We start from the raw sequence: 12,544 nt of genomic DNA, 5'->3' as shown, positions 1-12,544 counted from the left end.
CCATGAATAAGCTTACACCAAGTACAGTTTCTATCACTTAGCATAATTCTTATATGATTCTCCCTGCCAATAATAAAAATTGATCATCGAAACATGTATATCCCAAAGTCTAGGAGAAATATTCAAGCCTGCTGACATTCCTACTGTTCAGTTAATTCAGGTAATAGGGTATGTTGGCTGTGTGTGTATTACGACATTGAAGCTGATAATTTTTCAAGGAAATTTATTTTAGCCATTTCTGTACTGACTTAAATAAAACAGCCAAAGTAAGCATCAGGAAAGAGTTGCAACAACACAACCGTGAAAAAACACCATTGCATGAGATTCAATTTCTGCATGTTTGTCGGGGTCAACGCCCAGTAGAACCAATCGAGTGACGACACCAACATGGCGAGCAAATGTGGAACGCTGAGTGCCGTTCCAAGTGCTTCCTATACAAAACCTCGTTATCCCCCGTCAACCGTGTGGTGTGGATACCATGTGATGTGTGCTGTAAGCCTGGAGGAAGTATCTATAAAATACCTAGCACATCGTAGCAAATGAAAGCTATTGTTGCTATTATTATAAACAGATATCAATATGTTAAGTCGCCTTCATGGAAACAAGTCTACAGCTTACATTGTAAAGACCTTGGTGGGTACTGCCATCAGTGCTGTGACTTAGAAAAAGACGGGAGACAGAACTGGAGTTTCTGCAGTGGAAACTGCAGCTAGGAAGCACTTCTGAAAATTGTGCCTCTCACCAAGGTTTTAACCAAGCACACGAAGCCTGTGTAGGCTGATCCTTTAAGACATGGCTTTTGTGCTTCACACGTTATGATGTAAAAAATTATGCGTCATAACTCAAGGGGTTCATTTACAGGGACACCTCAATCTGTGCTATCTGCCATTTTTATGCCTTTTTTTTTTTTTTGGCTTCCGTCATAATTGATGGAAATCACGTAAACAGTGTGTTCTCTCTTCTCTCCCCCAAATTCTCATGCTGTAATACTTGATTTTGACCATGGATGGTGACTGGACATCTTCTTTCTACGTGGTGATGATGTAACAATCTCTGTTAGCGTTATTTTTTGTTGTTGTTGTTTTTTACTAAATGATATTACTGCAACCCTCAGAGAAGGAAATAGAAAGGATTCTTTGGTAAAGAAATTTCTTATAATGAATTGTTTAATGTGCTACCTAGAGATGCAGCCTGTAGACACACTTCTACAGCCCGATCAGACCATGTCTTAGCTCTGTTTTTCAAAGGCAAACTAAGCTATTTTTTTCTTCATTACAAACAGTGTCAAGCTTTGAGTTTGCAAGCTGCTGTTTGTCATTCACATGAGCCAGAAAGGATTCTGGATTATTTTAAATTGCTAATAACTGACAATTTTACTAACACAGTAGTACATTTGGAATGTCAGCCTGCATAAATTACACATTAGTCATGAAAAGCATTGTTCTTTGCATAGTAAACACATGAATGTCTACAAATACATATGCCTAGTGAGATTCGTGGGTGTGGCATGACATCACACGCTGAAAAGAAATCCTGAATATTTGAATGATTTATGATTTTCATTTTCTCTAGACCTGTTTTAATGTTTATTTTAAAACATAAAACAGAAAATCCTCATTTGGGTAAAAACTAGTAAATAAATACATAGAATCCTGTCTTATTTTTGATTCATTACAAAAATTTTAGCTATCATCACTCATTTGAATTGTTTTTACTAAAATCAATAGCAGAATATGATAGATTGGTAATAAATGACTATTTTATTGGTAGTCTTCAATAAATATCTCCAGAGGCTTTTGTCCTTTATGTTCATCCGTATTTCAGAAAGAAATTTATGAAAGATAATTTAATGGATCAGAGAATGAGTATATACAGAGTATGAATGTTAGCAGCAAAAACACTGTCCAGATATCCTCTTTAAAAACGTAGTCTTCCTTACTGTCACTATGTTTAACGATGTCAAAGAGTGTCATAAAATTAGTCTGGGGCAGTGAGTTGAGTATTCGGTGTTTCTAAGCTTAGGGAATCGGTTTGCCATTGATAACTGCATTAGCGCGAATTCTTGTTTGATGCGTTCCCGGTGTGGCTGGGATTATTTAGCATGAACTGAAGACATGTTTTTCAATTGCCGCTATGCCAATTGTCGGTGACAAATGGAAATTCAAGAGATAAGTAAGCCTGGCAGATAAGGCCGCTGAGACCCAATCAGGAAAAAAGAAAGAAGAACATCGTCTGCACACAGAGGTCTCCTCTGTTACCTTCTCCTTAATTTGTAAGAGAAATCTTAGCAGGAAACGTCTCTGAGTTTAACCCTCCCCTGTGTGATTTTTAAAAGAAAAAGACTAGAATAGATTTTTTTTAAAGCTGAAAGTTGATGCAACAAACAGGCATATTGGAAAAAAGAAGCTGAAAGTTGAAAACTTTGTATACGCAAAGGACGAGGAGACCCTGAGTGACGAGAGTCACTGTCACTGCAGGCGGGTTAATTTGACGGCTGTGAGGCTGGTTAGTTAGTGAGGAAGGGACCATTACATCTTCCTTTTCTGTGATGAAGGAAGGCCTGACCCATTTCCTTTCCAAACCGCGTGATCATGTGACTTGTAACCAGGCCCAAGCAGGAAGGTTACATTTTCATAAGCAGATAAAGTATCACTGACATTTTACCCTTCTAATCAATACCTGCTATTTCCTAATCATTTTTGGCCTTTCAGACCAAAAGCTATAAATTCTGATGACGGGAAAAAAAAAAAAAAAAAAGCATACTTTGCCCAATTCTCAACCTTCTGCAAATATTAGGAGAGGATCCAGGCAGAAATATGGCCTGTTTAAAGGCACATGGCAAGATTGTCTTTTTAGTAAAAAAGAAATACAGTAATAATGGATTTTTTCTATGTTGGGTCAAAATATATGGTGCATTAGTAATCATTAGTAGGACTAGATTTTACAATTTCTGTTTTTTTTTTCATAGGCAAACCCTCAAAGGCGCTATTTTCAGTTACACGAGTTCTATCTCATTTCCCTCCCCCAGGGCCGTTCCCACATCTCCTGCATGCCGGGGACCGTGCGCCGCTGGAACTACCCGTCGCCCCTCTGCATCGGTAGGTGGGTAGGTGCGCGGGGAACAGCAGGGCCCGTGCGTGCGGCGCTTGGCCCCGGAGGACGCCCCTCTAAACGCTCCTCCAAACTTTAGTCTGGGGACAGTCGCGCTATAGCGATAGCGCAACACGCCCCTCTGGGCGCAGAGGCTCCGCCTTTTGGGCGTCTTGGGTCCCTCCTGCACAGACCAGGTGCAAATGCGCAAACGCTGCCCACGCGGGGCCTGAACTCAAATGAGGAAAAGGAAAAAAAGGCCGGTTTGTTAATTCGTGGGGAAGAAGGAATGCTAGCTGGTATGGAAGTCTGAGCAGTTCTCTGCATAGACTTTTAGCCTCAGGGAAACCTAGTTTCTAGAAACAAACTTCAGAATTACGAGTTACTGATGTGCAGTGGGGTGGGTGGTATTTGGTGTTGGACACGCACCGCCTCCCGGGTGGGCGCCCTGCGGGGCAGTCAGCCCCCTCCCTGCGCGGTTTGCGGAGGCAGAGCCTGCCCGGGCCCCGCCTTTACGCACAGGTGAGCTGCTGGGGGCTTCGCAGGTGCTGCTCCTCCCTCCTCCAGGGGGTCCCTGAACGCAAAGGCTGGAGATGTCGGGGCTCTCTGCTCCCCCTCGTTCAGGCCCAGAGCTTCACCCGCCACCTGTACGTTGTAAACTCAGAAATCTTTACCTGTCGCTCAGGTGACCATACGTCCTCGTCAGGGACCGTCTGAGCATAATCACGGCGGTTACCCAACACTCCACACCCACCGGCCTCTGCAAACGGGTCCCCCTCCTGGGCTCCGGTCCTCAGAGAGTGCCGGTATCACACACCTTTTTGTGCCTAAACAGCAAAGCTGGATATTATCTCAGATTTCTCCCTCGCCCCCAAATCCAAGAGATTCCTCACTCCTGCCAGCCCTTCCGCCTGAGGTCTCCATAGGATTCCACCTGCAGCCCCCGAGTTGAGCAGTGCGTCACCTCTGTCATCGGAAAGGGCTTGTTAGCGTTTAACCATGAAGAGTCCTCCAGCCTCCTGCCACTCTGCACCCACCCCACCCCCGCCAAAATGATCATCCCAGCTCCCTCGCGTGGCTTGCAAGGACCCCCAGGCTAATCCGCATCTCCACCGTGAACACTGTCCCCATTCCTGGCGTGTCTTCCTTCCCTAGTCCCCACAGAGACCCGCTGCTGTTGAAGGGCCACCCATCCTCTGCGACCCCTCCCTGACCTCCGAGTTCGGTGTGGCGCTGCCCTGGCACAGCCCGAGGCAGAAGGAAAGATGAGCAAAACTGACTGTTTTCATGTAAAACTTGGATGTTTTGTCCCTAACAGATTGTTTTGCATTGCTTTTGATTTTTCCAAGTATTGCACCAACATATTATTGGGGGGTTGGGGTGCTCTTGAATTTTGCACCTGTGGGAGTGCTCCCCCCCAGCACCGTTCAGGTCCCCACCCAGGGCCACCACTCACCATGTGTATGACTGGACTCTACCTCCCCGTGTGGAGCTGTGATATCGCCATTTGATTTGCCCCCCCCGAAATCCCCAAGGGCTTTGGTGACAGAGATGTGTACCACTCACCTCTATACCGTTAGCACATGGTGGACGCGCAAGAAATTTGACTCAAGAATGACCAGTAAATGCATGCGTCAGAGAGCACCGGTCACCGTCACAGCCACAGGATCACGGATTCCGTCGTCAAAGTTCCGCGGAGTCCTCCAACACTGGGGTGCTGTGCCGGCCGCGTGCAGAGCCCCCAGGCACCCTGTGTGGCCAGCGGGTGTTTCAGCAGGAAGTGGCCACCTCTGTATGGACAAGTGCAGGCAACTCTAAAGGCCACAATGTATCCTTAAAATTGTCCCCTGAGCTATTCGCATAGTTTAGATTTCATTTTTCCAGGAAATATGACAGCACAGTGCTTGGTCCCTACAGGGAAAGCAACATAATTACTCTCTGTCCCGTGTTCTTCTGACAGCCTGATTTTCCCACGTCTCAAATAAACCTTAGGCATTAAATGGTTTTTAGGGATATACATTTAACTGCCTTGTCTGGGACACAGATGGAATTGTGTACAGAGGAAAATAAAACGACACCAAACCTGAGAAGCAAACAGAACCTCAGCAAGAAAACAGCACCTGTCCATACCGTATTCGCCATATCATGTTTGCCTACAAGTGAAAAATGTTCCGTGGTGGCCAGTATCTTACTTTATGAAAGTTATTTCCTGGTGAAAAATAAATGTCTGGATTAACACGTCACCTGAAAACACGAAGTTATTTGTGTGGAGGTTTAAAATCCCAGCCTGGATTTGGAAGGAAGAAATGAAAAAATGCAAGGTGCCACCTTGTCATTACACAGAATATCAATCTTCCTATTTGTTTTTTAGAGAAGAGCGTTCCCTTTAACTTGGGAGTTGAAATGTTTCAAACTTTGAAATGAAATCAGTTCCCAGCAGGAATTCAATCAAATAATATACCCTTGTTGTCCCTGTATACTATGTAAAGGAATGTTTTATTTGAATAGTTATACTAGCAAAATATAATTGATTTTTATCTTTTATGTAATATGTCTTGGATATTAGCAATTGTTAAAGGTACATCAACGTACATAATTCTTTAGAAGGTATAGAGAAAAGTTTTTTTTTCATTGGAAAAGCTCATGCATGACCCATGATAAATCCCAAAGACCAATTGGGGAGATTGACAGGTTTATGTTGCTGTTAGCTTTAGACAAATCCAAGCTGGAGAATTTTAGGAATAGAAATCCATAGAGCAATAATATTTGACTTACTAGCTCCTGGAAATCTCATGTCTTAATTTTGAAAACTACTAGTACCAATGAAGACAAAGTATATAAAACTGCTTCTCTAGAGGTTACTAAGTGCCAAGGATAGTGCTCAGAGCTTGACCAATATCGACTATTTCGAATATCATGACCAGCTCCCCATGGTCAGTTTTGTGGGGCCTGGCAGCGAGGCTGGCGCTCAGACTGTGCAGGGGGCTGGGGCCCCCCGTCCTCACTGCACCACGGAGCTCTTCAACCCTTGAGTGAAAATTCAATATACTCTTAGCAAAGACTCCCAAGAATTTACACAAAATAAGACGTATAAAGGCGGTAAAATGTAAGGTCCCTAGCTATTTTATAGAAATAGACAGCTTGCCCTTTAGAAATACCATATTTACCAATAACTTTCTACAGAGATGCTGTTTCCCTGTAAGAAAGGGTCTGACACAGGGGGACGTCACCAGGCAGGGGCAAGGGGTCAGTTGGGAAAGGGGGTGGGTAAGCCCTGAGCGGAAAACTGAAACCTCGCAGTGACGTCGAACCAACACGAAATACAACCGGACCAGTGGTGGAGTTCCTCAGATATAACAAAGGAAGAAAAAGATTGACACAGATCTTTTGGGAGCTCTGTTTTTATGCTCATCCATCAGTTCTTAGGGGTTTTTTTAGAGGAACATCAACAAAACGATCACACCTGGTTATGAGGAGGTTCTCAGGCGATTATTGGGTGCCTGACGGGAGATGTCGCAACGACCAGGCCCACGGTGGGGTGGCTTTCCCACCACCTGACGGTCAGCCTGTGTCAGACACAAACAACAGTATTGTTGGCGACGTCCATCCACTCATGCAAGGTTATCTCAGTCCTCAGCTGAAAATCTACATGGATGTGTGCAGTTTATGATTCCCAAATTTTTGTGTGTTTTTTTGGTAAAAAATCATGCTAGAATCAAAAGGGGCTTTTTAGCAATGTTGCCCTTTTTGACATTAGTGTTCCTGTTTTGCCATTGATTTGGCATTTTCCACTTGTGTCTTCCCTGTGGTTGGACGCACGTACCTGCTCTCACTGGAAGTCTCGGTGGCCGGTGGGAAGGGCTGTCCCTGCTGAATGTGTGCAGGGTGTTCAGGGACGACACTCAGATCCGCAAGTGTGTCTCCAACAAAGTCCACAGGTTCACGGACAAGTGCAAACTGGAGCTCCCCTTCCAGACACTGGGTTCCTCCCACAAAGAAGTCACCTGGGAAGATTATGTGACAACAAAGTCAGTTTTGCCCAAGACTTTTCTGGAATTGTGACTCACACCACAAAAATGCACTTTTGAATTTTTTAATATGCATTTTTTTAACTTATACAATATTTGAAACCCAGAATATGATGGCCTGGCTTCAACAATTACCATACTAACTAGACTTGAATTTTGGCTTTTCTCAAAATATTTAAATTTATCCTCAACAGTCTACCCTGATGATTACAAAACAAAACAAAACAAAAAACAAAAAACGGCTTCACTACAAGTCCTAAGGAATCTCTGAAAGCAGGTTTCCAGAAAATATTTTGCTTAAAATATTTTTCCTAATGAGAACATTGTTAAAATAAAAATAAAACTGTTTGATGTGGCTTCCTGAAGAGAAGTGGGGTTATTTGCATTAAGTTTGAAATATAAGAAATCATCATTTTAATAAGTTACAAATGGTCAACTATTAGAATTTCCTATGCTGCAACCTCCATTGTTGGGAATGCTTATTATAAAATGAGTCATGTTTCTTTCCAGTCGGCCTCAGTTCCAGCAGCGTACCGTGTGCGGGCTGAGATAAGGGGGGATGTGAAGGTATCTCCACCCTGCCTGCCCACACGGGGCTTCCTGAGGACAAGGTGCACGCAGTTAGCTGCATCCCAAAACTAAAAATAAATCTGGTGGGAACGTCTCCTGGTTAAGAGTTGGTTCTGGAACCGGACAAAGCGAGAACGACATTCTGGTTGTGCTATTTAGCAGGCATGTAACTTCAGGCAAATTTATTAACCTCTTCTGGGCTTGATTTCTCTATCCGTGGGGTTGTTACGGGAGTGAAGCTGTACAATGTGTTACATTTATCCCAGTGAGTAGCACATAGTTAGCAATCGGTAAATGGTTACACCACCATCCAATGAATGGCAGCTAATAAACTGAAGTCAATTTGGTGCCCAGCTGCAGTGCAAACGTTAAACAGACTGCCCTCTCCTGAGAGCCTCTGAGCACCAGAAGAAGATACATTTTGAACTAGGTCTTTGCTCTTAAGCAGTTCAGACGAGGGGGAGCGCTAAGCCCGTGAATAACCAAAGCGCAGGGCATTGTGTCGTGCGCTGTGGTTCGGGTCAGGGCTCAGCTCTTGCTTAGCCTGGTCGGTAAAGCAGGCTGGACTGAGTCTCCTGGGAGAAATCGAGAGCCGGCACTGACAGCCCTTTGTGCATTTCACAGCAACCTGCGGCGGGACGCTGACCAGCATGGGGGGCGTGATCCTGAGCCCTGGCTTTCCGGGTTCCTACCCCAACAACCTGGACTGCACCTGGACCATCTCCCTGCCCATCGGATACGGTGAGTGAAGCATCATTAATTCCTAAAAGTCCAACCGTTTCATTTCTAACTTGGAAAGAAGGAAGCTGAATTAAAAATGTGCCTTCCTCTGTTGACATGACTGTATCTTTAATTGAAAGTGGCTTCCAGATTTAAATAAAGCTTTGACAGAATAACTTGGAGAAGGGAAAGTTATTTGAGAAATCAATGGAGCCGTGCAGTGCTTTTCAAGGCAAATTAAATTGGCTGAGAGATGATATAGCAGGCACATGAAGTGTAAAACGGAGCATCCCTAATTCAATTATCCATCTTTTTATTTATAATAACGCCTTTTCTAATCTATCGCCGGAATTCAATAATGGTTATTGTTTCTTCTTGGACAATTTTGAAGGCTTTTTTTTTTCAGGTGGTGACACATTTTTGAATTGAATATAAAACATAAATATGAAAAAATAGTATCGTTCTGTGAATTTTTATTATAAATTGTGTTGTTTATAGGTTCACAAAAAAGGCGCTTTTAAAAAAAATCTTTAGTTATTAACTTTCAGGTGCTTCACCTTAAATAGTAATTCATAATTTTACCACTAAAACCTCATTCTTTCTGGCCTGTCTTCAGAAACACATGGTCTTTGTGAAATTCGTATCCGCTGTCTGCCTCCTGGCTTCCTTTGTGGTTTGGGGTCATTCATCCGGGCTTCCCCCACCTGTGGGTTTCTCTGGGGCCCTCAGTGTTGGTGGACCAAGTCAGGTGCTCAGCGAATGGGGTGGTCAAGACTAAAGGTTGATACTGAATGAATACAAGCATATATGTAAATCGCTGCCGCAGAGGAAGATCATATTTTTTATTAAGTTTTTGAAGCTTGTGCTTTCGGAATCTGTGCCCAGGATGGAGTAGCAGGCGTGAGGCCAGGGGGACTTGCTGTGGGGGGAGGCGGGAGGGAGGCAGGCGTGGTCAGGTGCGCGAACGAGGAGATGCCGTCCGCCTGCGTGGAGGGTTACGCGTGGGCAGGGGCCAGCGCAAAGAGCCCCACGGGGACAGCCTGTGGCATCCACCACCAGCGGGTTCCTTGGGAGGCCGCGCAGGGCGTGTGGGTGAGGGAGGGAGAGACTCCTCGTGAAAGGATGCTGTTCATAGGAACCCTCGGTTTCTTCCTAGCTTTTTAGGTTTTTATTTTTCCTAAATATAAACCCTCTGAGCGGAGAGGCAGTGATCCTGCCAGTTCCAGAAGAAGGCCTTTGCGTAACTGTGGTCAACGTTGGCTCAGGAATCCTCCACAGTGGGTCCCTTTCTCCCCGTGGAGATCGGAAGAAAAGGACGTACTGGTACCAGTCCTCGGAGTCGGGGTTTACGGGTCGCATCAGGGATACGTGTGACTCAGGATGTTTTCAACATGGTCCTGTGACTCTTAGTGTCACAACCTTGCGAGGCAAGTTCTCATAGCAGTGAAGGTCAGAGAACGAGAGACACAGGTCTGCGGCCACCTCCCTGGGCGGGGCGGCCTTTCCCAGTGAGTGAGGCTGCGGGACACTTGTCACCGAAACAGCCACGCCGGGTTATGGTAGGATGAACTGACGTAATCCAGGCTGGGAGTGTGGTCTAGGCTTGGTGTGTGGCAAACAATGAAAAGCAAAGTGAGACAAAAGCCCACACGTGGATAGTGTTTGTATTATTGTTCCAAATGGTTCCCAGTCTCCTTTCAACACTGATGAGAAACATTCTGTTCATGAATCGGCATTTTCTTAACTTGTTCACCAACGTTCCTGTCCTGTAATTTCTGAGAAGGATACCATTTGGTATATTTCCTTAGCTTGTTCACTCATAAACCATTATACAAGAGAATGATTCAGGGGAGAAAATGAATTGAAACCAAAATTATCTGAGTTCATGACAGGGATTCATGAACCAAAACAAAAATATTCATTTAAAGAAAGATTGAAATGAAAAGAAGTAGAAAATATTTAAAATTATGGAAATCTTTAAAATATTTTAAAGAGGATCTAGAAGGGAAGGCAAAAAAAAAAACTTTATTTCTTAAATTCTACATACATACAAAGTAGTATGACTATCCCTAGCTTTTTAGAATACATGTAGTTGTGCTTTAGAATAAGTTCTTGCAGATTAAATTTAAATAGTGCAGCAGGTTTGCCTGTGGTACATTTTATAACCTGTAAATACACTTCCAAATATGAAGTTAGAAATTGGGAGGAAAGGCGTGTAAGAGGCGGTAGGCCCCCTGGCATAGTGAACATTTGGCATTTTTATGCCCCTGCTAGGAGTTCTTTCTAGGGCTTAAGTCATTTTAGAGCATTTTGCAAAATCTGAGAAAATTTTACTACCTAGCTAGTTTTCAACCCCACGTCAGTTTCACAGTTGAAAACTCTTAAGCCAATTAGTTCCATATGTTCCTACTTTTCTGCAGTTTCTACCTCTTCTTCCTTGTAATGTCCACTACCCTATAGCTCAGTCTCCCTCCCACACACGGCTCTTAAAACCACATCATGAGTCTTGTTCCCAAAGGCCAAACCACATTTCAGCTACATGAGAAATATTGTATCTGCGTCACCCGAATGTCTCAGACGCGGTTGTCGTAGATGCTGCTGTTCGATTCCCAGTTTGTATCCACAGCGGGATACAGTTCTCTTCTTTCTCTGAACCTGACCTTATTTTTAGTAACAAGGTCTTCCAGCGTCTCCCAAATCATAAGCAAATATCAGGTCTGTTTCGTGGAAATTTCGAGAAAGTAACTTTGGGGGTAAAGCCCAGGAATCTGTAGACATTTATAAATCAAGCACTCCAGAAGTTTCTTATTTTAAAAAATGAGACTACAGCAGAGATAACCAAATATCTTTTAATTATAATTTCTTTCTTTTTGATCCTCATATTGTTTCATATGCACAGCCAAGGCTTTAAGGTGATTCTGGAACATTCTCTGCGATTAGAACTCAGGAAAGGGTGCCTGACTTCCTACTGGGACAGGAGGGACACGGGGTTGGTAGGCAGGTATTTCTGCTGACGTCACACACAAAAATAAAATGTCTGAAAACATCTGTTGTTAGGGTGATCTTGGCAATTAAGTTGGAAAATAATAGTCAAAAGATATTTCCACCTTAATCCTGAGAAAGGACATTTATGGGGTAGGGAGTTTACATTAATAACCACGGTAGATTTAACCAGCTGCTCCTAGTGTGTATGCAAATGGCGCATTGCCGTCGCCACCCTGTATCTGCCCTAGATTTCCTGCTTCTAGGAGTGTGGGAGGGGTCTCCTAGCCCTCTAACCCTCCCCATTTCCTGAGGTTTGGGAAACAATGTTCAGCAATGCTTTCTTTGCAGTGGAAATTTTATCAAGAAACAAACATTATGGGAAACTTTCTTACGTAAGACCCAAAGAGAATGTCAGATCTACTGAGAATTTTATCTACTTATACTTAGAACACTATGCAATGAGGAACATGATTGCTTAAGCCAGTGGCTCTCATTTTGCTGTGTACAAGAGCAGCAGTCCAGGTCAGTGATGTAGAGTCTCACGGTTCTGCCTCAGTATCCCATCGGGATGGGGCAAAGAATTGCTTATTTTCACAAAGCAACCCCGGTTCATTGGATGCGAGAGTTACACTATGTCAGGAAATGTTTCTCAGCACTTTCACACTAAATAAGATGAAAAATGCACAGAGATTATCATAAGATTTTTATAAACATTACTTATTTAGGATAAATTGCTTTGGTGTAGAAATCATGAGATTTGGGCAAATTGTCAGTAGAGATAGAATATTACTGAGCATAAAACAACAAGACAAGTCAAAAGTGCAAAGTAAATCACACACACACAAAAAAAATTCCCTAGTGTTCTTGCAGAGCATTCTTAAATATAATTTCTAGACTTCAAGTGTTATCTATAGTGTCTGAACATACATTTCTGTCTCCTCAGTTGTCAGCTGTGGAGTTTGGTTTCTCAGGGCGTGGCTGTTGAACATGAGTGACTTCAGCTTCTCCAATTGCCCTGAATAAAAACACTTATCCAGAATATGAGACATTATTGACTTTTCTTGAGGCAAAATATATATTTGATGTTTTTTACCCATGCGGGATTTTATTGGCTGTTTTGAATCTTGCCTTACAACTGCACAGGCATGGAC

General features: G+C 43.4%; 1 protein-coding gene across 1 annotated transcript in view; it reads left to right on the top strand.

Annotated features, from left to right (window-relative positions):
• The window catches only part of CSMD1 (CUB and Sushi multiple domains 1), a 1,254,382-nt gene that overhangs the window by 1,140,502 nt on the left and 101,336 nt on the right, over window positions 1-12,544 (top strand). The window contains exons 39-40 of the mRNA XM_069485062.1: window positions 3,029-3,098; window positions 8,313-8,429. Of these exons, the coding sequence (XP_069341163.1) occupies window positions 3,029-3,098; window positions 8,313-8,429 (187 nt within the window). The remainder of the gene's footprint in view (window positions 1-3,028; window positions 3,099-8,312; window positions 8,430-12,544) is intronic.

Source organism: Eulemur rufifrons, chromosome 12, assembly GCF_041146395.1.
Source record: "Eulemur rufifrons isolate Redbay chromosome 12, OSU_ERuf_1, whole genome shotgun sequence".
NCBI classification, from domain to species: Eukaryota; Metazoa; Chordata; class Mammalia; order Primates; family Lemuridae; genus Eulemur; species Eulemur rufifrons.
Note: the sequence above shows the minus strand (reverse complement) of the source record. Positions and strands in the feature narration are given on the sequence as shown.